Source organism: Lutra lutra, chromosome 4, assembly GCF_902655055.1.
Source record: "Lutra lutra chromosome 4, mLutLut1.2, whole genome shotgun sequence".
NCBI lineage: Eukaryota > Metazoa > Chordata > Mammalia > Carnivora > Mustelidae > Lutra > Lutra lutra.
The window spans coordinates 170,244,916-170,269,982 of NC_062281.1; the positions used below are offsets into that span (position 1 = coordinate 170,244,916).

Sequence of the window (25,067 nt, forward strand, 5' to 3'; positions counted from 1 at the left end):
AATGAGATTGAGCCCTGCGTAGGCTACACACTCAGTGCAGAGTCTGTTTGAGATTCTTTCTCCCTCTCTCTGCCCTTTCTGCTTAGGCTTTCTCTCTTTCTCTAAAAATTAAATAAATAAATATTTTTAAAAAGTGTTTCAACAGGTAAGCAACTTAATCAAATGAAGTCAAATAAAATGAAGATTTGGGAATTGACTACTGGGTTTAGCAAACTCTGTGTTGACCTTGATAAGAGCAATTTCAGCAAAGTGAGGAAACCAAAACTTCACTGGAGTAAGTTCAAAAAGAATGCCCTGAACATGATCAAGACTTTAGGTTCTAGTGATTAACAGAAAATTGAAAGGAACATGTTAAATTACACAATGTAGATGGAACAGCAAAATCCAGACTGTGATAACTCTGAAAGGACAAACAATCCATAAACGACATGGTAGGGGAAAGGACAGAAAACTTACAGATTAAAAGACACTTGAAAAATATATCTATTACGAATGGATAAAAAAGAGGTGATATGTGTACACACACATACCATTGCAGTGAAGTATTACTCAGACATAAAAAAGAAAGAAATCTGCCATCTGCAACAGCATGGATGGATCTAGAGAGTATAATGCTATGTGAAACAGGTTAAAGACAAATGCCATATTTCACACATACGTGGAATTTAAGAAACATAACAAAAGAAAAAAAGAGACCAAAAACCCAGACTACTAAATATAGGAAACAAACTGGTGGTTATTAGACAGGAAAGGGGTGAGGGATGGGTGAAACAGGTGAAGGGGATTAGGAGTACACTTATCATGATGAGCACTGAGTAATGTACAGAATTGTTGAATCACTATAATGTACACATGAAACAAATATAACACTGTGTATTAATTATACTGGAATTTAAAAAAGACAATCAATCACAATCAGTGAAACATATTTGGATCCAAACTCAAAAATGAAAAAATAAATAAAAGGCAAATGAAAACAAAAGTATAACGGAGAGAAGCAGGAATTTGAACACTGACTAGATATTTGATATCTATTATTATTATTTCGCTGTGATAATGGTACTATGGTTTATTTAAAAAGCCTGTATCTTCTGTAAATAGTAGATATTTATGAATGAAATAGTATTATGAGTAGAATATACTTCAAAAAATTCAAAGGATGGGAAATTAGAAGGGACACGATTGGATGTGGGTTGATGATTGTTGGGTTTGGGTGATGGGTATATGGTAATTTATTACATAATTCTACCTATTTGTATACATCCTCAATTCTCTATAAAATAAGTCTTAAAAAATCGGAAGAAAAGAATTGCCATTTCCTCTGCATATACTTAAAAACTCTTTTTACCATCCCATTGTACAGTCAAGGAAATTAAGGTTAAGGAAGATTAAATGCACCACCCAAAGTCACAGTTAACTTTTTTTAATTTCTTTTTTTTTTTTAAGATTTTATTTATTTATTTATTTATTTATTTGACAGAGAGAGAGAGAGAGATCACAAGTAGGCAGAGATGCAGGCAGAAAGAGATGGGGGAAGCAGGCTCCCTACTGCGCAGAGAGCCCAACGCGGTGCTCAATCCCAGGATCATGACCTGAGCTGAAGGCAGAGCCTTTAACCCACTAAGACACCCAGGTGCCCCACAGTTAACTTTTTTAACAGACTTTTAAAAAATATATTTCCGGGGCGCCTGGGTGGCTCAGTGGGTTAAGCCGCTGCCTTCGGCTCAGGTCATGATCTCAGGGTCCTGGGATCGAGCCCCGCATCGGGCTCTCTGCTCAGCAGGGAGCCTGCTTCCTCCTCTCTCTCTGCCTGCCTCTCTGCCTGCTTGTGATCTCTCTCTGTCAAATAAATAAATAAAATCTTAAAAAAAAAATATTTCCATTTATTTGAGAGACAGAGAGAGAGTGCACATGTGTATACACAACCAGGGGAAGGAGCAGAGGGGGAGCTAGAGAAGAGAATCTTTGAGGCTACCTCTGCACTGAGCACAGAGCCTGACATGGGGCTTGACCTCACGACCCGAGCCAAAACCAAGAGTCTGACGCCCAACTAACTGAGACACCCAGGCACCCCTAGACTTTATTTTTTAAAGCAATTTTAGGTTCACAGCAAAATCAAGCAGATGGTAGATTGCCCATATGCCTCCTGCCCACACATACATCTATGCCTCCCAATCAACATCCCCACACCACAGTGGTACATTTGTTACAATCACTGAATCTACAGTGACACATCATTATCAAGTCAGTTAATTTAAGAGCCAGGATTTGTCTCTAAAATCAATGCTTTGTATACTACATCGCACTGCCAATCTTTCCCCCCATTATTTTGCTGGGTGCTATTTATACAAAATGGCAAAAAAACCAAAAGTGTATCATGAATAAGCAATGTAACTACTACTACTGTTATTATAAACTCCGTTATTATAAAATCAAGTATCCAAAAAATATTTTAATGTAAATTAATGAATACAACAAATTATACACCCAGTGAAACACATTTCAGTTATTTAACAAATACATATATTGCCCACTGGATCTGAAGATATAATTACACAGAAATACAAAGCACTATCTGGAAACTCTCTCCACTTCAAATGTTTCTTTTAGTAGTTATAGGAAGTATGGGCTAATATCAACTAACCAACATTAAGCTTCAAATATAAAACAATACGTATTCAAAGGGTATCTGTGTATATGTTGTTCACTGACCTAACAGTCTAACATGTACTAGTTTTGAGTCCAAAGCTAAATAATAGTCTGCAGCAAATGCGAATGATGAAAAGCAGTGAATAAATAAACTACAGCTTATACTACAGCCTATTATGAAAATAATGGATTTTCACTGGGAACTTCTGCTTCAATATTCATGGAATACATCTCATTTCACTTCTAGGAATTTATCCTAAAGCAATCACTGGACCACTATACAAACATACATACTAGGATACTTAAAAAAGTTTTATTTATTTATTTACTTATTTTTCAAAAGATTTTATTTATTTGACAGAGATCACAAGTAGGCAGAGAGGCGGGCAGAGTGAGAGAGAGGGGGAAGCAGGCTTCTTGCTGAGCAGAGAGCCCAATGTGGGGCTCCATCCCAGGACCCTGGGATCATGACCTGAGCCGAAGGCAGAGGCTTTAACCCACTGAGCCACCCAGGTGCCCCCAAAGTTTTATTTATAATGAAAAATAAAAAAGAAAGAAGCCTAAACCATCATCAATTAGATTGGTTAAATATGTACTGAGTAAAGACTATCATATTGCCGTAAAAATGTAAGCATTATTATGGAAAAAATGTCCAGGATACATTACTGAGTAGAAAAAACAAGTTAAAAACAAATATGATGGATGGATGTCTGGGAAGATATACAAGAAAAAAATTAGCAATGGTTTTATCCAGATGATGTGATATTAATTTTGCTTTTTTTTTTTTTTTGAAGATTTATTCGTTTGAGAGAGAAAGAGCACAAAGGGAAGGGCAGAGGGAGAGGGAGAGAAAGTCACAAGCAGGCTCCACTGAGCAAAGAGCCCACTGCGGGGTACAATCTCTTACAATCTTGAAATCATGACCTGAGCTGAATCCAAGAGTCAGAGGCTCAACCCACTGTGCCTCCCAGGTGTCCCTTCACTTTCTATTTTAGACTTTCCTATACTGTTTGCATTTTAAAAATAATAAATAAGTATTTTTATACCCAAGAAAAAATTTGGTATGTTTTGGAAAAATATATTGGGTTGGTGTCAAAATTTGACATAATAAAATGCCTGTTTACTACATAAACCCACAAGGCTAATAAGCACTAAACATTAGCATGAGGTTTTAGTAACCTCCCGCCTAATTTTACCTATTCACTCAATGAATCTGTACAAACAGTGCACTTATTACCATATTACATTTATTTTTTAATTAATTTATTTGAGAGAGTGAGAGAGAGCATGAGAGGGGATAAGGTCAGAGGGAGAACCATACCACCCGCAGAGCTGCGAGCCCATGTGGGACTCCATCCTAGGACTCTGGGATCACTACCCAAGCCTAAGGCAGTCACTTAACCAACTGAGCCTCACAGGCGCCCCTACCATATTACATTTAGTATTTCACTATAGCTAAATAATCACTTATAGAAATTCAGTCTGCTAAGGGTAAAATTTCTCAGATGGCAGTACTGAGGAACAATTGTTAAAAAGGCATTTTGCCCCTTGAAAACAAGACAGCACATTACCCAAGTATGTCCTGCACTATGGAAATGCCTTGAGATTATTTCATAATTAAAGGTTGGGTAGCTTCTGAAAAACGGTGATCAGCCAAGCAAAAATTTTAGAAAATTTTTGAGTAACTTTAGAGGAATGCCACTCTTATGTTAAATATACAGATAGAAATCAAGTCTTAATTTAGAAATCAGAAGTTTCTTTAAAAAAAAAGGAAAAATTACTTCATTGCTAAAGTAGAATCCATTTTTCAATCTATTCTTTAACCTTTTTAAAAAAATTCAGATACACTAATGAACTTCTTTTGTCAGATGATTTAGAAATCCGTTAAAATATCAAGTGTTGGTAATGACTTAAAAATAGTACTATGTATATAAGCCAACAACTGAGAACATTTTCTTGCAAAATTTCTTCCACAAATGAAAAACATAAAAATATCCCATATTTATATTCTATAGATACCTTCTGATTTCTTGAGAACTTGACAACTTAGAAACAATGTAGGAAAAAAACTGGCTGATGTCAAAATTAAGAATTCTTCCAAATTATTTCACTATTATTTCAGAATAATGTAAATAATTTTTTATTGTAATCAAAGGACAAAAAGCCCACATTAAGAGAAAACATCAGTTGTATGACATGGTTTTGCTAAATCTCAATCTTTTTTTTTTTTTTAAAGCAATGGGTAGCCAAAGAAAGTTATTAATATTAACACAGATAATGGCAGAAAACTACAGAAACTCCAAATACAGAAAGGCTGTTCATGTATCTTAACAGCATTACCATTATGGTTGAAAAACCACACAATATTCTTTCTCACATCTGTTTTGTTAATGAGCCAAGAATGGGGGTCTGTTGGGTATCCTAGACAACTGAATTAGAAGTAGGAATGTCTGGTGAATGCTGTTTATCTCAACAAACTGAGACTACATAGGTTTATAAAGGATATTATTCTTAAATAAACTATATTTTTAGTTTTATCTTCCCCCAAAATGAACTATCACTTACCTTATTCTCCCATCTATCAAAAAAAAAAACCCTATAAATTATTTTAGATCCCAATTTTAAGTATTATTAGAGAAAGTGTTTTGTTAGATTAACAAAATATTTACTTCATCTTTCAGATAGACCCTCAGATATTTGAAGACTATAAGAACCTGTGTGAAAAAAGATGGCTATAAAATGAAAAAAGCAGTCTTCAACTAGAATACAACAGTTTATGACAGCAAGAATTCTAAACTAAAGTTTTTCCATATACAACAGAGAACTCTTCCAGGAAATGTCCCCTTTACAGGGCCCCAGGCCTCTTTGCATGCTATCAGGCCTCGCTTATAGAAAGAACCAAACACAGTGTTCCCACTGGAAAACATAAATGAATATAAACTAAATCTAAATTCACAACTTAGTACATAAAATTCTCCAAAAGAGCAAAAGGGAACAGCATCTTGAAATAATTTCATTTATTCTAGCAGCTTTCCTAAATTACTTAATTCCTTAATTTTTTTTTTTTTTAAATAGATATTTGTTTGAAATCTGGCTTAGAAATTTAAAGTGTGATCAGGGTAACGGAATCATGGATAAAGTTTAAAAGTTTCCATCATGTTAATCAAATTACATTTGAGAGTTACCTACATATTCTTTTTCTCCTTTAAGTCTTTGTTTAGAACAACAAAGTTGTTTCTTGCCTCCTTTTCAATTTTCCCTCAGGAGAAAAAAAAAATTCAATTCTAAAACAAAAATCAAAATAATTTTGCATATTTTTAAGACCCACTGCCGATCAAGAGGAGCAAACAGTAGAGAAAAAGTAATGATGGCCACTTAAGAACAGTACAAACTAAAATTTAAGTGGCAACCAAGCAGAAAAATCTTTTGCATGTTCAAAATTCATGCCCTCCAGACAGAGCAGCATTTTGACAATTTTTCTTCAAGACAAAAATCTAAAAGAGAGAAAATATATCCCAAAGTGATTTAAAAAGATTATTCTTTTTTAAAGTTTTTATTTATTTATTTGATAGAGACACAGCAAGAGAGGGAACACAAGCAGGGGGAGTGGGAGAGGGGGAATCAGGCCTCCCACCAAGCAGGGAACCCCAAGTGGGGCTTGATCCCAGGACTCTGGGATCATGACCTGAGCCAAAGGCAGACGCTTAAACACCGAGCCACTCAGGCACCCTAAAATGATTACTTTAAATACTAAACTGAGACCCTAATGGCATTATATATTTTAGTATTTTGAATCCACAACTTTTACTCATATTCAAACTTAGTTTCCATACATATAACTTTTGTTCTTTGGAACTTATTCTCAAATGATTTTTCCAGATTATTTATTATTATTATTATTTTTTTAAGTAAGTTCCATGTGTGGTGCCCAAAGTGGGGCTTGAACTCATGACCCTGAGACTAACACCTGAGCTGAGAGTAAGACTTAGACACTTGGACTGAGCCACCCAAGCGACCTTAGATTTTATTATTAGAGAAATGCAGAGCCTTAAAATCACTTTGCAGATCCAAACATGAACTTAAAAGTATCACTAAGAGGGAACCTGGGTGGCTCAGTGGGTTAATCCTCTGCCTTTGGCTCAGGTCATGATCTCAGGGTCCTAGGATGGAGCCCCACATTGGGCTATCTGCTCAGCAGGAAGCCTGCTTCCCCCTCTCTCTCTGGCCTGCCTCTGTGCCTACTTGTGATCTCTCTCTGTCAAATATGTAAGTAAAATCTTAAAAAAAAAAAAAAAGTATCACTAAGAAACATGGTCTATTTACTCCTGCAAAACTGTATATAACTACCAAACATATCAAATCACTTTGCATATCATTAATTTAAAGTAACAGTAAATGCTTTTCTTCCATTGGTAGGTGATTACAATTTCTTCTGCTCTCAACAATAGTCTGACTTCACCTAAAAATACAGACTAGAGTAGTAAGGTTCTAAAACACTACTACTCAGGAGAACTGATATCTCGATGAACATTTCTGCTGCTTCTATTCACACTTATTTAGAATTAAAACTAAAAACTATTAAAAAAATAGGGTTTCATCAGAAGTTCCCCTAACTGGGGCACCTGGGTGGCTCAGTCGATTAAGTGTCTGCCTTTGGCTCCAGTCAAGATCCCAGGGTCCTGGGTTCAAGTCCCACTTTGGGCTCCCTGCTCGGCAGGGAGTCTGCTTTTCCCTCTCCCACTTCCCTGCTTATGTTCCCTCTCTCGCTGTGTCTCTGTCAAATAAATAAATAAAATCTTAAAAAAACAAACAACAAAAAAACAACTGTGCCAGCTTCTCTAGTTAAATCAAAGTTCACAAAGTTCTAAATCAGTACAATGTACAAGACACCTTAAAAAATAACTTAAAATATTACATGCAAAAAAAGACATAATAACTTTTAGTGAGGAATGATTCACCAAGAAACAATTATATGGCATTTGTATTCTAACTCCAAGTCCTCCAATATAAATAAAGTTTTCTATATATCTTCCTAACAACTAAAATTTAAAATATCCTTTCATAAGGTAATACCTAAGAATCTACACACACACACACACACACACACCCCTTAGAACAAAACTGGTGCAAAGATCCAACACTAACTCAACAAACTATCAGAGAACACTTATGTCTAAAAAAGTGTTTATAGGTAATCTTCACACCCAAGGTGGGGCTCAAACTCACAAATGAGATCAAGTGTCCTGGGCTCTATGGACTGAGCCATCAAGGTGCGCCCATGTCTAAAATATTTTAAACCAAAGTATGTACCTGTCAAATTCCCTTTTTAGTTTCATTTTTAAGTAATCTCCACATCCAGTGTGGGGCTTGAACTCAAAACCCTGAGAGCAAGAGTCTCATTCTCCCACTGAGCCAAGCAGGTGCCCTGGTACCTGTCAAATTCTTCATTTAAAACTCAGTTGCATGTTTTGCCCAACTATGCTTTCAATTTCATATGCAGCATAACAATTGTATGTAAGCCTCAGAAAGAACGAAAATTTTGTTTTTGATGGTGACAATTTTGAGCCATATTATACTTTATCTTCATTATTACATTACAGTTAATCATGTATAAACTGCACTGAAGTGCAAACTTTGAATTTCAAGATATCTAAGCATATGGTTGATATTATCTCAATCTACCTCCCCAGATATGAAAATAGTTAAATGGGTATATATTTCAGCAATGGCATACGCAAAAACAAGATGTAAAACTTATCTATAGCTCAAGAATTCACAGGAGCATTTACTGAATCGTACTTGGGTAGTTGGACCAGTGGGCTAGGTGACTGGACTTCAGAAATATTTTCTAAGACGTTGTCCACACACTGGGGCATAATTTCATATGAAAAACCCAAAAGAGAGAAAGACTAAAAAAACTTGAAAACCCTCAAAACTATCTTTAAAACTCAGGGTGATTAATAAATTTTTTAACTTTCATGTTTTGTTTTGCAGGCTTGACACCAGGACAGTTATATAAAAGTCATCTATAGCCCTAGACCATCATATTCTAAACAGTATGATACAAAATTAAAAAACAAAGGCAGGGCAGTTTCAGAAATATATAAATCAATGATAAATGAAAGCCTAAAACTCTTCACAATCTATAGATTTTTTAAAAATATGAAGATAAAAAAAATGAAGCATACAAATGAGAATCAGGAAAAAGGATCAGAGAAAATTTCACATAATAAAACTTGCAATAATCACCTCTCCCCATCCTACCTCTACAAATTTGTGCTATTAGCATTTCCTCACAATTATACTTTTTAAATTTTTTTAAATTTCATGTATTTGACAGAGAGACACAAGGAGAGAGGGAACACTAGCAGGGAGAGTGGGAGAGGGAGAAGCAGACTCCCCGCTGAGCAGGGTGCCTGATGTGGGTCTTGTTCCCAGGACCCTGGGATCATGACCTGAGCCAAAGGCAGATGCTTAACGACTGAGCCACTGAGGCAATCGACAATTATACTTCTTAACCTAATCAACAGATCCTTTATTATCATTAGGTCACTGGTTTCCTTTATTACTTAAGTTTTTCTTATATTCAAGTACCTCCCAAACTGGCAAAAATAGATGTGAAATTCAGGAATTTGTGATCCCATCAGTAACAAGCCACCCCCCACCCCCAATGTTTTGAAAATTAACTTATAAACGTATTACCATCTGGATGAAGCACACACCATCAAACTTAACATATTAAGTATGACCCTTTGGAAAACAAGCCATTATGTAACACCTACTTTATGTCTCTCAATCAATTACTTCAGAATCATAAAGAATGGTAATTCTTTTTCAAGTTAAGGACTGCCCATGTTGCAATTTTTCTCAAGACTGCCGTTTTCCGAAGGAGAGAAAGCAGTTTTTTTTTAAATCCCCAATTTTCAAGAATATAATAACCGCTTCTCTAGGGGATAGGGAATGAAAAAATATATATTGTCAGCAATCTTAAGATCCACCTCCTCACGTAAGCAGTAATTCGGACCGATATGACATTTCCGAAATCCTCGGCAACTATATACCATACTGCCGCAAACATCAGAAGAGAACTCGGAGATGGAGGAAATGCCATCTTGCATTTGACGTTGCGCTTACACCTATCTCAAACTTAATTCTCACCGTTATCTTCATGTCGCTTCACAACTACCTTAAGAGGTAAGAGAGCCGACCGCCCAGTGCCTCCTTGGGACACACAACCGGGTTAAAGGACGCGCACACAGTTACACCTTCAATCGGAATAACAAAACAGACGACAAACCCTTCTAGACTCGAGAAAATAGAGTAATATCGTCTGGAGAACCCCAAACTTCAATCCCTTAAGCACTGTCCCCTCCCCACAGTTTTGCCTACTCAGTGGCCCGGGGGAACTGCGGCGGGGCTGCCGGGAGGCGGAGGAGGGACGGGCGGGGGGCGGGAGGAGGAGCCGCCCGGACCGCGCTCACCTCGCGCACCTGGGTTGCGGCCGAGGGAGAGACGATGCTCTGGGGCACCCCCACCCCACGCCCTCTGGGCCAAGCACCTCGGACTTGCTCACCTGCGGAGCCGATTTCCATTCATGGAGCTGGGGGGAGTGCTTCGAACGAGAAGAGCGCCCACCTCTGGGGGCAAGGAGGCAGCGCAGGGGGCGACGCGGCGCGACAGGCACCCTCACTCGGCCCCAAGACGAGGTGGCGATGGCTTCTCTTCAGCAACCGCACTCCGAAAGATCTCGTCGGGAAGAGCCGCCGTGGGAAGGGAGCACGCGACTATGCGAGAGGAAGGGGAAGCGTAAGATGAGAAAGAGAGAGCCCCGTGCCGAACTTAGCGTCGCCCGCGGCCGCTTACGCTCCCACTGCCCCTCCACGACTGCGGCGCTGCCGCCGACCTCCCCGGGGGCCGCCCCCGGAAGCCCGCTGGCGTCAGTTCCGCTGCCCGGGCTGGCCCGACGTCCCAGCCTCCCCTCTCCGCTCCTCCGCCCCAAACCCAGCGGGCGCGACGTCGGTGCGGGTGCGGCCGGCGCGGAAGACGCGGGGGAGGTGCCGGGGAGCGGAGCCTGGGCGGAGCTTGGGGCACGCGCTGTGGGCGGGCACTCCCTCCGTCTGCCGCAGGGCCGTGCCTTCGGGAGACAACTCGGAGCTGGACTCAGCGCCATCCTAGTGTGGGGCGGTGCCTGCCGGAGGCGACGTCGCAGAGGGCGGTGCAGCTTACCTGGGGAGGAGCGTGCGTGGAGCTTGGCCGGTCCGTGGTGCAAGGCCGGGACCCGCAGCGGAGTGACCGGGCCGAGCACGTCTGGGGAAAAGCCACCCACCTTACGGAGCCCTCCCGCCCCGCCCAGGTTGGGCGGCACCTCGCGCCGCCTCCTCAGTAAGCGGTCAAGTGACCACCGCAATTGATCACTCCAAGTCTGTTGCTTTGACAACCGTGGGCGGGTGGGAGGGTTGTACAATTTAGCTTGGGGAAAAAGTATTAAGAAACGAGACGTTAGGCGCGCCTGGTGGTTCAGTGGGTTAAGCCTCTGCCTTTGGCTTAGGTCACGATCTCAGGGTTCCGAAATCGAGCCCCACATCGGGCTCTCTGCTCAGCAGGCAGCCTGCATCCCACTCCCCCATTCCCCTCCTTGTGATCGATCTCTCGCAAACAAAACAAAACAAAACAAAACAAAACAAAAAAAAAAAAGAAAAAGAAACGAGACATTACACAAACTTCACATCGGATAATTTCCTTGTTTAAAACGCTTTAATAGCGTCTTGTCACACTGAGATCAAACTCTTTGCAGGGCCAAAACGCACCGGGTAAACGGACCCTTCCTTTCTCAAGCAAGACTTTCCCTATCACTATACTACAGCTTTATTAGTCTGCTTCTAATTCCCACTATCGGCAAAACGCATCCCTTTCCGACTTGGCGCCCCTCTGCTCTTGGTTCTCTTGGCCAGGAACAGAACCTCTCCTTTCCCTTCATTCTCACCCTCTCTTCTTCCCTCCCCTGTCCACTTCTGTTTCTCAGCCTGATTTATCTGAGAGGTCTTTTCCGGACCACTTATCTACGGTGGAGGCCCGTTTTTCTGTTATAGCATTCCCCTAATAATCCTCCCGATCTGTAATTTGTTTTACTTACAAGTTTGTGTGCCCACTCCTGCACTAGCTTGTAAGTTTTATAAGCTTACCATGGCCAGCACACTCACTAGGAAATAGCAGGTCCTTAATATGTTGCTTTAATGAATGAAAAGTGATACTCTTCAGATTGAAGATTCATGATTTTTGCCTAAGTCCCTAAATATCAGTAACGTTATTCAGACTTTTAAAAAAGTATTTCATTTTTTAAAGTTTGGGATAAAAAGAAAATGTATCCTATCTTCAGTTCCCCCCAATCATTGTGGGGCTTTGGATCAGTCACTTGAGCCTCTTATCTGAGAAATGGAGAGACTAACATCTTACATAACTGTTGTGATGTTAGGGAATGTACATAAACCAGAACCCTCTGTAACTAAATGTTAGTGAATAAAGTTTACTATCATTAACATTTTAAAACACTTATTAGATGCACCTACCTTACAGTAAACATTTCATAAATGGATGGGATTCAAACTGTCATGTCTGATTTCAATTTTGCCTTCTTCCCAACATTAACCCTTTAAGAACATCAATTTCAAAATATCAAATGTCACCAGATGAAACGCTATCCTAAAAGTTATTTTTAATACCTAAATATACAGAATCCAAGTCAGTAGCAGCATCCTGACAGGGTAAAACATAAACTCTTGTACAATCATCTATTACACTTTCAAACTCCCATTCTGGAACTGATTCCCTAAGTGATTGCTGGCTTGTCCTCTCCCAGAATAGTCATTGTTAGGGCGATGAACACTTGAGGTAGGCCCTGATCTTCTCTGTTGACTTTGATTAAGCAGGATTTTGATCTCCTAATTCAGTATGATTTAGTATCAACCATGCCTTCCCACCTCTGCTATTCAGGGACCCCACCACCTCTTTAGAGTGAGCCCATGTGAAAGGTACATTAATTGTAGAATATCAAAAAGAAGGATGGCAAGAGGTCCAGTGATTCTATCAAAAGCAAATTGTATGAGGCTCTCCCCCAACCACATGCACACCCTATTTTTGGATAACCTCATTCCCAAACAAGTTGGTTCTTAAGGCCATAGAACATGGTCTTTGTCTATCTTGTCATAGCCCCAATGCCTAGAACAGTGCCAGTGCCGGGGACAACATTCCCTGATTTGTGGGATGGATGGATGAGTAAGTGGGCTGTCAAGAATGGGGCTCAGGAAGCAGGCTAAAACTCTGCCCTCATCCTTTGTGGCACTGGTTGCTTTCAGACGGAAGAACTATAAAACAGCACAGACATCTGAGGGACAAGGAAATCAGTGCCCTCTGAAAGTTGCATTCCAAGGCTTCCTGAGTTAGAGAAACACCACCACTGGATGATAACAGCAACTGGATAGAATCCTCTCTTTTATGTGGGCTGAAGTTACTCAATTTGACTCGAATTCAAATCTCTTCTCTCAGACCATCAAGAGTTTTTACATAGCAGAAAGTTATTTTGTATTGCAGCAGAACACAATATAAAACATACTGGCCATAGGGACAGAGCTGAGACTGAAGGCCCTCCACTACTCTATGTGATTCCAAAAGGCACTCTAAACCTACATCTCTAAAAGTCAGAATACCCAAGTAGAGAAGACACTGCTGGATACCTACCCAGGAGCCCTAATCACAGACCAGACTTTTCTTTCTAATCCAGACTGATGAAGCAGGATAACTGCTCAGAGGGTAACTCCTAATTAATCTAAGCCACTCATGATGGATGATCTCATTTGCTTTGCCAATGACAGGAGTGAGAAGATGACCCATTTCTAGTAAGACAGGAGGCCAGATCTGCTGGGACTTCCAAGGATTTCCTTACTTTAAAATGAAATGTAAGGAAAAATTAGTACCTTTTCTGTTACACATTATTCTGTCAGCATTTCCTTCCTGGAATTACAGTAGCCACCTTGGGACCCTGAGGCAAACTAACATGAGGATAAACTAACACAGAATAGCAGAGGAAAGTCACTGGAAGAACCCGCTTTGTTGGTATTATCACTTTAATCACTGCATTAACAAACCTTGGAGCCATATTAAATCAAGAATTCTTTGTCATGTTACAGGTTTCTTATTTAAGCCAATTTAATTGATGGCTTGTTATGTGCAATTGAAAGTAACAGATAAACTACTTCACATGAATGCTGTGAGGATGCAATTAAATAACAGAGACTATACAAAACACCTATTCATATACTTCAAAGTATCCAAGTTCCTCCTTTTCAGATCACTTCCCTTAACAAGCCATTGGTCTTTTCCAAAAACATGGCTGGGAACTCCCACTGTCTCTTTTAAGAGGGAAGCTCCTTGCCTTCAGAAGGTGGGGAAAACGAATGGAGGGCTCCCTAGAAAGGTCCTACAAGACTTCATTGTCCAAATAAGACTTTGCCAAGAGGATAGTGCTGAAGGTCCTGTAGTCTAGAACAATGGGACAGTGTGTTCCTGTAGGATAAACCACAGTGATCCAAAAACTCTGATATGATACCCTGGGGAAGGCAGCTGTAGCTCTTAAGTGGAGAACTTTCAAATGTACCCCAGTAAGTCCACTTTTCCAGTTTAAAGGATTGCTTCTGTCACACTCTGCAACATCTAAGCTTGCCAGGTTTCCTAAGCCTGTAGTCAGAGGAATAAATTGGCTTGAAAGCTAGAATCAAATAGGGAAATCTATTTGCTACAATTCAATGCTACTTTCCATTTAAGCAGTAGACAGCAGTCTAGGGATGGCCCAGGCTCAGAACTTTAAAGTCTTCTCTTTGCACTATAACCCTTTCTTTTAGCCACCCTAACTGCCATGAGATTCTGGGGTTTGTTAAGTCAAAAGATTCTCAACAAATACCCAGCCTCCCTTTGCTCCAAGGTAATTCCCAGACAAGAATGTGCTACAGTATATGTTGCCAATTGACAGGGCAAAGGGAAGACTGCTCAACCAATACTAAAGAGGAATGTCCAGGGGTGTTAGGACAAGCCATGACTCAAAACCTTGACCTCCAGGGCCTGAAAAATCAGGATACTGGGAGCTCACTACCTTTCTCTTGAGTAGCAACCAAGAGCCAAATTCTGAAACCTTTTGAATATCAATCATTTCTAAAACTGAATTTATGGCAAAATGTGTCATAATGATCATCCTCCCACTTACTCTGCTAAATACTTTATTTCTGCTTCAGTAAGGGTTATAGACTTAAGTTTTATTTCAACTGGGAAAATCTCTTACATGTTCCAATTTGCTCAAGTTTGATCAACCTAATCAACTCTTGCTGTTGAAAAGGAGTTCAGTATGGCTGGATTGCTTCCAAGGAAATCTGACAGGTGGTAGACACAGGTTAGCTTTGGAATTTGAAGTCACAACACTGGGCCTCCAGAGGAATGCTAGGCCCATTTATGTACACACTAGCTGCCACTGAAAATTTCCCAGTAGGCCCTGTGCCAGAATCCATCTCTGACCCATCTTCCCCCAGTACACAGAAATAACAGGGCTCTAGCAATACCAGGAATGCCGGAACCTGCATGCTTAACAACTGTACCATCAGCTTAAGGTACAAAACCATAGAACCTCCAAGTTGGGGTGAAAGTAAGAAAAGAGGATGGTAATCTTGAGTTTCTACTTACCTGAAGAGTCAGGAATGCTGAGTCCATCCTGTGCACTCAATATCACTTCTTGACTCCCCCTCTGTATTCATGAACCACAATTACTAGATCATTTCAATTCTATTCACAAATATTGATCCCTTGATATATGCTACAGCCCTGAGATGACAAAAAATGAACAGAATGTAGTTTTTGCTCCTAGGAATTCATAGGCTCTGGGTAAAACAAGTCATGAAAATAAAGCCAGCTGCTAAGTTCTATCGAGTGCACTGGAACAACATCTAGGACACTGGTTAGGAACAATATTAGGTTTGTTTATTTTATTCTTACAAGTATCTCCTGAGGACAGGAGGAAGCTGGAGGTGGAGGTGGAGGTGGCGGTTGTGGTGAACAACTTGGAAATCCTAGTCTTAGCCTTATTTAAATTAGGTTTTTTTCAAAGCTCATTTTCAAGAAATACTGGAGAATGACCATATAGTTGCAAGATGCCAAAGAAATTGGGGTGGAGGATGGTAAACTGAGTAGAAAAAATTACCTCCTCCTCAAGGCAGCAGTTCATGTTGTTAAAATTATGCCCTTCTTGGATCCTATTCCATTCTCCTGACTTTTCTCCCACTTCATTAAGTAAAAAATATACAAGTTATCTACTAGTGACTTAACAGTCTTCTTAGGTTCAGCTTCCTCTCATCCTTTAAACTGTGTCTCCTGGAGTTGCACACTATGTTGTCTTGCTCTACTCTTTTTCTAAGACATCTTGTTCATTCCTATGGCTTTACCTACCATCTATAGGAGTATGAATGCCATTATCTACAATTGCAGTTTTGTAGTCTTCCCTGAGCACCAAAATGTAAGTGTTTAATGGAAACCTTAAACTTGTTGCATCATGGGAACCTCCAAATTCAGTCTATACAAGCCTGTCTTCACAAAATTCATCAGCTCTCTTCTATAGTCTCCTTTCTCCCCCAGTCTTGGATAGAAGAATGTCCCAATATACTCATTGCTCAAGCAGAAACCTGAGCATTATTAGCCTCCACTCCTCTCTTTCCCTTCCATCATCTATTGAGTACTATTAATTCTATCTTCTGAGGGTATCTCAAAAATCTTCCCTTTCCTATCTTCACTACTATAGCTTTACCGCCTTGTTTCTGTCCCTCATCATTGGGCTAGGGAACCAATTTGCCACTCATATCCCCCCACCAAACTTTAAGCTCCTTAAGGAAAGAGACATGGTTTTCTTCCTTTCTGAACTGTGCTGCCTTTCTCCCCCGACAATATTACTGGACACAGTGCTTTGCGTGGTTTGTTGAATGAAGAGTAAGTGGAGGCCTTGTGAAGTATGGTTACATATAATCTGTAGTTTCAACACTCTGCTGTTTTTAATCCACTTTCCTATAGAAGCGATGGTTCTGCTGTTATAACCATCTAATACTCTAAACTAAAATCTATCAGAGACATAATTAATCCCAACAGTTTTCTTTGCTAATGGGAGTGGGGGAAAAGAGAGAGAGAGAGAGAGACCGCACTTTAGAAATAGAAGCCACTATTGTCTTTATAAAACACAGAATTGTGCTGCTGCTGTTGCTTGCTTTAGAAGGAACTGTACATTACAGCTGCTGGGATAATTTTACAATGGACTGGACAAGGTACAGCTCAAAGCAGGACACAAACACAAGTCTCAAAGGGAAACAAATGCAAACAAGTACACAGCTGTGGGGCTTCAGGGACATTTCCCCATCCATGCTGGACTTGAGAGGGATAAAAAGTTTAGAAACTAAAGTGAAACCCAGAGTAGTCACACATGCCCACCAGATGGCTGCTAAGTGCAACATCACACACCAATCAGGTTGGACTGTGTGCACAGGAAAGTCATTTCATTTTTCCTTATTGCTACTACACCAGGGGACTCAGTGCATTTGACACATTGTCTTTACTTGCACAATCCTTGGAGGGTGTTCTATTTTCCTTTCTAAAGAAGGAAATCTGACTTCCCCACCTTATTTCTGTTTTGAGCCCATTCCCTCCACTCCCATTCTTGGGCTCCCAAACAGCAGCCAGAGGTTCTAAGTCAGTAGGAATAGAGTAAGGGGAGAGCACCAACCTAGCCTCTCTCCCTGCCTAGGGAGAAGGCAAGTCCTAATAAAAGGGGGGAAAGAGAAAACCAGAGAATCCCATCTCCCCAATCTGCTTAGAAGGCTAAATAGGAAAGAGGGCCCTGCATATCCCTGCCATGATCAGACTTTAAGAAGGAAGGCATCCCAGCTACCATCCTGGATTGGCCTAGCCCCAGTAAATATAAAAAGTAACTTCCCCCCAATGTAGTTTCCAAAACTGCATTTTGGCTAGTTTGAGATGACTTTCCACCCTGAAGGGGAAGGAACTTCCATTCTTCTTTGTTACACATGATGCCGGGTCTAAAATATAGCCTCACCAGCCTTGCAGATAGATACCCGATGGGCCAGCTAAGAATTCAAAATGTCCCCGTGGCTGCCCATTCTGAGTGCTAGCCTCATTTACAGAATTCTGGACACACACCCCCTCCAAAACAAAACAAACAAACAAACAAAAAACCCATCCAATAATATTGTTGCTTAGGCAAAGAGGAGGCTGCAGTGGAGCTATCTAGTAGCTGGGAACCAGGAGCTTTATAGGGAGGTTTCATGCTTTTAAGTATCTTCATTGTCAACATTATTCTAAACCTAAGTTCCCATCAACAATAGCCCCAGGCTTAACCGGAGTTCAACAGTAGCACCTCAACCCCCAATGGATCAGACTGGACTGGAAAAATGATCAATGAACAGTGTTCTTTCCCATCTTTTATCCAAATTCTCTCCATTCTCTACCCATCACTCTCTTCTTCCCCTATGTCCATCCCCCTAACCCTCCAACCCTGGAAACCAAGTAGCTCAACCCTAGGACAGCCTCAGAAAAGGGAGGCCCGAGGTGGAGAAATGGAACCAGATCTAGAAAAAGCAATGAGAAAAAACAGCTCCAAGGAGTGGACAGATGTGGAAGTTGTCAGAAGCCCTCCTGATTTCATGCCAGGTAGGCAGATCTGCTGCTCTGCCCTTGTGTAATGTTGATGGCAATCAAGCCCAGAGAGAACATTACCAAGGCTTGGGGAACAGATTCTTTGTCTTCTGCAGCCAAGGAGCTAAGCCTGACCTTGCTAGCTAACAGTGGGATTATCATAGCCATGCAGAGAATTCATCATCACATAGGTAGGCAGGCCAGCAAACAAGCTTAGTGAATTAAAAAAAAGGAAAAGGAGCCAGGGAAAAGGGAAGTAGAAAAGAGAGGCAAGAGAGTAGAACAAAGGGAACAAGAGACCGTCTAGGAGGATGAGGCTGGGGTCCCCCCAACACTTCCTCAGAGCACAAGTAAGAAGCACCACTTAAACCAAAGCCAAAGCTTGCTGCTAATACCACTTCTCAATCTGCATGCACCATCTTTCAAACAAGAATAATCCTCAAGGTCAGGGGTATTTTTCAAGTCACAAAGATTAAAAAAAAAAAAAAAAAAAATCAGAGCAAGAAGTCATTTTCTTGCCATTACCCAAACCGCTTCTCTTGCTTTTTATTTCTTGAACGGCATGTGCAATGCCAAAGGGCTAAAAAATGCATTTCAGGCCCCAGCTCAAAACCCAAATGGTGAGAGTGAGGCAAAGAGAGAAAAAGGAGAGAACATAAACTTGTTGCTGAGAGTAGGTGGCTACCACCAGCTCCCTATGGATATTTGCAAATGCTGGTGAATGACTGGACCCTCCAGGAACAGTGCCCTGATCCCAGCCCCTAAATGCACCCAAGAAGAGAACATGCAGAGCTCATTGTCCCAAGAGAGCTCCCCTCCCCAAAGGGTGACTGAACACGAAGTAGACAGTATATGAAGGCGATGGACAGGGCAGATGGAGTGTTGGCATCACTCTCTTTAGGCACTTGTGTAAGGAATGTAGGCTCTTCAGTGAGCTGCCTCCTCCCAGAGCCCTCCATTCTGTTCTTCAGCTGGGCTGTGCCCATGGGGCATCCCATGCTGTAGCCAGTAGGAAAGAAGTAGAAGAGGAGTTACTCAACAGTCCTGATGCCTTCTCCATAATCAATGTTTGTGCTACGTTTTGTGAAGTCGCTGAACAAAGTAGCCAACCAGAACAGAATCTGGGATAGACTGTTTTGCATAGCAAATCTGGGTCTGTACAAGGGCTGCTGGGAAGGGGAAATGGTAGCTCTAAGCACACAGGCCAGGATTCAGGCCGGCCTCCAAGGCTGAGCTAGGTCTAAAGTGTCATGGCTTCATCACCAGACTGGGGCAAACCCAAGCCCAGGCTCCTCAAAAAGAGGAACTTCCACACTGAAGCTGCAACTCCTCATCCCAAGCAGTGGGATAGGACAAAAATGAACAGTTAAGGAAAGAGGGGGCCTTGCCTCAAGGCCAGCAGGCACCAAGCTAGAAACCCCCTACTTTTCCAGTTCTGCAAGACAGCCAAACCCCATCTTTATCCAGGGAGACAAAAAACAAAACAAAACAAAGGCCCATGCCGCCCACTCACATGCCCTAGTGGGAAACTGGGAAAAATTCATTTGTGTAAACAGAAGCAATAGGAAGCAGCAAAATCCCCCAGCCTGTCCACAGGACACACTGGAATCTGGGATGAGCCAAAGTGTCAGAGGACAGTCCGGAGAAAGGGAAGATGCACTTGCAGGAAAGAGTGCAGGGCAGTGCAGAGGAGGGAACATATAGCAAGAAAAAGATACTATCTGCACAGGGGAAGGCTGGAGCCTGAGCTCCTCCATGGGGAGATAACCACCCTCTACCTAGCCAGGCCAAAGAATAAGTCAGGTACATGGCTCAATGTTTCTGGGATGTAAACTTACTGGGCATGGGAGGGATTACCAGATTTTGGCAATAGACTCAAGTTATGGTATAAAAATAACATTTAGTTTTTGTTCTTTTTTCTTATTTTAGAACTAAAGATCATTTGTTATAAGACACCCCAGTTAAGAAATATTGAAACATAAATGACTTGACCATTGGGGGAAAAAGAAGCCAAGAATGAGAAATGCTATGAAAGTAACTCCAGACCCAGGAAGGTGGGGAGGCTGGGAGACAGGGAGAAAAGGAAATGTTAAGTGGAAAGGCCAGGGGCCAGTCATCTCAGCAGCTCCAAGACTTGTCAGTGTCTGAAAGTGCAAATGTCAATGGACTTTAACCATCTTGAGGTTGTGATCTTTTTAAAAGCTCAATGAATATGGAAGTCAATTCCTTTGAATGCAAAATAGCTGGCGCTCTGACTGGAGGCTTGTTGGGTTAGGGGTATTTCTTCCCCACATAACTCCTCTCCCACCCCCACCCCACCCCCTAAAGAAAGGTACAAAAGGTTGCAGTTCTGCAGCATTACCATTACAGGGAAGGCACTGGTTACCCACCAGTAGGCGGAAGGAAGACAGGGTCGTGTCACTTCAGAGCTAAGTGCCATAGTGCCTTAAGTCTTACTAGGGGCTGGATGTCTGTCAGGGAGGAGGTGTAAGGTGGGGTAGAAAAGGTGGAGAGAAAGGAATAAGGGAAAGGGGAGGTGGCAGCTGGGGGAGGAGAAACCAAAATCATTAGCATTAAAAATCTTCCTACAAACTGGATTTTCAACCCATTAAAACATCTAGTATTCTAAAATATTGATCTGGGTCTGGTTTCGTTTTTCCTCATAAACAAATCTAGACCTTTTCTGATTAAGGCTCCTAAAAAATCCTTCCCTCCTCCCACCCACTTTCTCAAGCCCCTCACACTCCCATCTAGAGTATCAAACCCAAACCTACCAGCTTTTGTCCGCGGGGCTGCAGAGCCGACCTTACCAAGTTGTCAGGCATGAGTCTTTAGCACTGCAAGTCACATGAGACACCTGTGTGTATGGTGGGCACCAGTGCTGCCCCTCTTGGTCCAGTGGGGTCAGGGCCAGATGTGACAAGATGGGGTGAGGGGTGGGGGTCATGAGGTGGACATCAGAGATTTCCGGCTGGTGGTCTGGCTTACTGGCCCTGTTCCCCACCCTTTTGCCCCCTTGTAGAAGGAAACAAGGCCTTCTGAATCCTCCCTACCCTCCCTCCTCCTCCTTGCTTCCTCTGGATTTGGGCGGCACAGCTCTTGGGGCTTGGAAAGCTTTCTTCTATCCAGTGAGGTAACAGCGTTCTGCCTTCAAGCGAAGTACATGGTGCGCAGAGTATCCTGATGAACCTGCACGGCTTTGGCCAGGGCCTGGGGGTCCCGCCCATTGCTCTGCCCCGATATGTGGCTCCCCTCTCCACTGAAAAGCAAAAATGAAAGAAGTCCTTCCTGGTGCACTGAGCTGCTGCTAATCCATTCCCCCATCCAGAGTACCAATTCCCATACCAACTTAAAAGAAAGTCCCAACCCAGATTTGGGCAGATGAGCCCAAGGGTATCGTATTGTACGATATTAATTTCCTTCTGCCCAAGGAAAGTTGAGAGGATGTGGTACCAGAGGTGGAAGCAAAAGGGAAGCCAGCTTGATTCCAGGCCTCACCTGTCATGCTCCTTGTCCACTAGGTGGTATCGTGCCCGGAAAGCCACCAGGCGGGCATAGTAGGCAGGTGCTGGGATAGAGACGGAGCGTGTGCATCGTACATAAGTGTGGCACAGCTGGTACGTCAGGATCTGGAGCTCATCCGCTGTGAAACGGTTGTCATCCCAAAGGACATAGTAATGGGATGGTCGGCTGGTGCCCTGGGAAGATAGGAAGGTGAGGGGGCCCCAGGTTGGGCAGAAGGGATGGCCAATGCTAAGGAACAGGATCACTGTTCTGTTAAGAGTGTAGTTGGGGGCGTCTGGGTAGCTCAGTTAAATGTCTGCCTTCAGCTCAGGTCATGATCCCTAGGTCCTAGGACTGAGTCCTGCATCAGGCTCCCTGCTTCTCCATCTCCCTCTGCTGTTCCCTCTGCTTGTGCCCTCTCACTCTCTCTCAAATAAATTAGATCTTAAAGAAAGAAAGAAAGAAAGAAAGAAAGAAAGAAAGAAAGAAAGGAAGAAAGGAAGAAAGAAAGAGTGTGGTTGGAGACCCACCCACAAAAAGGCAGACACAAAGCCACGTATGTCATAAAACACCCTTGTTATGGGCACCCCTAAGATGTTCAAAATGTACTTCTGTTAAGTACGCTAAGGGATTATTAAGAGAATAAGCCTTTTCTGAATGCCCTCCATGATAGCTATTGTATTTTAGAGGCAGTGGGAATAATCAACTCATCTCTGACCCACTGGAATCCCCTGGACATAGCCTAGCTACCTGGATGCCTGCATGGCTGCAGAGATAGAAGTCGAACTCAAATGGGTGGGTGATGTTGGTGTCCACAGTTGTCCCAGCTGGGATGTTACCACTCTTCCCAATCTGTATAGAGACAAAGACAAACAAGATCCCAAGATCTGCCTCGCCCTAAGTAGGGCCCCAACTCAATTCTACTGACCCCACCAGAATCTCAAAAGTAAAGCAGAAATTCTTGTTCTCAGTAAGTGCTGATTTCACCATTCATTAGCTGTATGACCTTAGTAAGTCATTTAAGCTTCCTGAGATTAAACTGGAGGTAATAATAGTACCTACCTCACAGGGCTGCTGTGAGGAAGACACCTTGTATAGTGTCTGACATATAAGAGAAGTTCAATAAATAGTAGTTCCCTTCCCTTCTCTGGGAACTGATCCATATATATGGTCTACAGGCCAGGGAGCTAAAAGGAGGGAGAGGAAGTATAAGGACAGGCGGGGAGAAAGGAAAAAAGGGAAAGAGGTGGCAGAGGAAGGACAAGAGCTAGGGGAAGGGGTTATGGAGAATAGACAAACCAAGGACTAAATCCCGATTTATCTCAAGGGCTTCTTCCATATTAAGAGAAGGGAGACAGGAAGAGGGTATGGGTGGTTTCCTTGATCTCTCACTCACTCGCTCATTCTTGTCAGCACAAAAAAGGCGGGTATGATGGCGTTTCTGCACCACAATATAAGTGATTCCAGGCTGGTAGTCCTTTTCCAGTTTGATGCAGGCATCACGAATGGCCAGCAGCTCATAGTGGAGGATCTAAGCACAGGGTAAGGAGGGAGACAAAGAGACATAACTCCTCTTGAGTCACGTCTTTGTGAACTAAGAGTTGCCATTTGTAATATGGATTTTTGCTCAGTCTCCCTTTATAAACAGACACGCAACCATTAGAGAGATGACACAGCCTTTCTGTCAAAATCAGCTTTATACTCAGTTCACATGATATGTTGCTACAAAAAATTGGCCAGGAGGCTTGGCATCAGCAGAGAGCACTCACCTGGTTCCTAAAGAGACCTAATATCAACACACAGAAACAAAGCACAAAGATATCACTAAAACCACAATGCCCAAAGTAAGGTCAATTTCAGGATCAGGAGGATACAGGAATTCCCCTGTAAGCTTCAAGAACAGTGTTGAGACCACGAGAGAAGAGCAGACACATAGTTCAGGAACTGGTACAGAGAGAGTAGATGAATTCAGTCCTACAAAGAAGCAGGATTATAAGAATATGGACTAGCTAAAGAAGAACGCACAAGTAAATAACCATATGCAATGGTCGCCTCGTTGTCTTAAAAGTCAGATATAGGGAGTCAAAACGGCATGGTAGAAATACATAGAATGGAAATCAATTAGAACTAGATTTAAGGGGCGCCTGGGTGGCTCAGTGGTTAAAGCCTCTGCCTTCAGCTCGGGTCATGATCTCAGGGTCCTGGGATTGAGTCCCGCATCGGGCGCTCTGCTCGGCGGGGAGCCTGCCTCCTCCTCCTGTCTCTCTCTGCCTGCCTCTCTGCCTGCTTGTGATCTGTTTGTCAAATAAAAAAAATAAAAAATAAAACAAAAAACACTGGATTTAAACCCAAGCTTTATCTAGTTGTATTCCTGTAAGCAAGTTACTTAGCCCTTCCAAGTCTCATTTTCTCCAAATCTACTAAAGTTACTAATAAGACCAGCCTCATAAAACTGTTGTGAAAAATATAACAGATTAAGTGAAAGCATAGAAAACCTAGTAGGGGTTAATAATGGCTGACTGCTTTGCTAAGCAGTTTGAATTTTAACCCAAAACTATGTGAAGCCACTAGACATTCCTGAACACAGAAATGATAGGATAAATTCATCTGCTGTTTTAGGAACACTGGATGACTTGAAGAAAACTGAGCATAATGGTTAAGAGCATAAACTCGAATCAGGCCAATCTGTCTGAATCCCAGTTCCCTGAGTATTTAGCTTGGTTGACACTGAAGAAATCATTTAACATTCCCAAGCCTCCTCTCTGCCAAATGCAGTAATAATTATTATTTCATAGGGTTATTCTAAGCATTAAATAGAACACACATGAAGTGCTTACCACAATTCACAGTACATAAGAGGTACCCAATAAATGACAGTTATATTAAAATTAAATGGCAGTCAAGGAGACCAGTTCATTATATACTATTAACAACAGAATATGAAGGCTTGGCAGGGACAAAGAAAAGGAGGAACATTCTGAAGGAAAGTCAATAGCAGTTCTCAAAGTGTGGCCTCCAGACCATCACCTACCTAGGAACTTCTCAACTACAAACTCCAAGGGCACCCGGGTGGCTCAGTCAGTCAAGCATCTGCCTTTTTGCTCAGGTCATGATCCCAGGGTCCTGGGATGGAGCCCCAAGTCAGGCTCCCTGCTTGGTGGGGAGACTGTTTCTCCCTCTCCTTT

At 41.9% G+C, this 25,067-nt stretch overlaps 2 protein-coding genes across 8 annotated transcripts in view; both read right to left on the reverse strand.

Moving 5' to 3' along the window:
* The window catches only part of AGO3 (argonaute RISC catalytic component 3), a 134,927-nt gene extending 123,964 nt beyond the window's left edge, over positions 1–10,963 (reverse strand). For 2 of the 4 annotated variants that reach the window (XM_047724634.1, XM_047724631.1), the window contains exon 1: positions 10,223–10,556. In XM_047724634.1, coding sequence (XP_047580590.1) covers positions 10,223–10,245 — 23 coding nt within the window. In that variant the 5' untranslated portion in view covers positions 10,246–10,556. Of the gene's footprint in view, positions 1–10,222; positions 10,558–10,875 lie in introns of those variants that run through there. The other 2 variants (XM_047724632.1, XM_047724635.1) reach the window with 2 other exon arrangements.
* Positions 10,964–15,644: 4,681 nt separating this feature from the next.
* LOC125097165 (protein argonaute-1) overlaps positions 15,645–25,067 on the reverse strand; it is a 38,794-nt gene continuing 29,371 nt past the window's right edge. For all 4 annotated transcript variants that reach the window (XM_047724686.1, XM_047724685.1, XM_047724687.1 and 1 more), the window contains 4 exons: positions 23,279–23,413; positions 22,633–22,734; positions 21,877–22,076; positions 15,645–21,637 (listed from right to left, as the gene is read on the reverse strand). In XM_047724686.1, the coding sequence (XP_047580642.1) occupies positions 21,529–21,637; positions 21,877–22,076; positions 22,633–22,734; positions 23,279–23,413 (546 nt within the window). In that variant the 3' untranslated portion in view covers positions 15,645–21,528. The remainder of the gene's footprint in view (positions 21,638–21,876; positions 22,077–22,632; positions 22,735–23,278; positions 23,414–25,067) is intronic.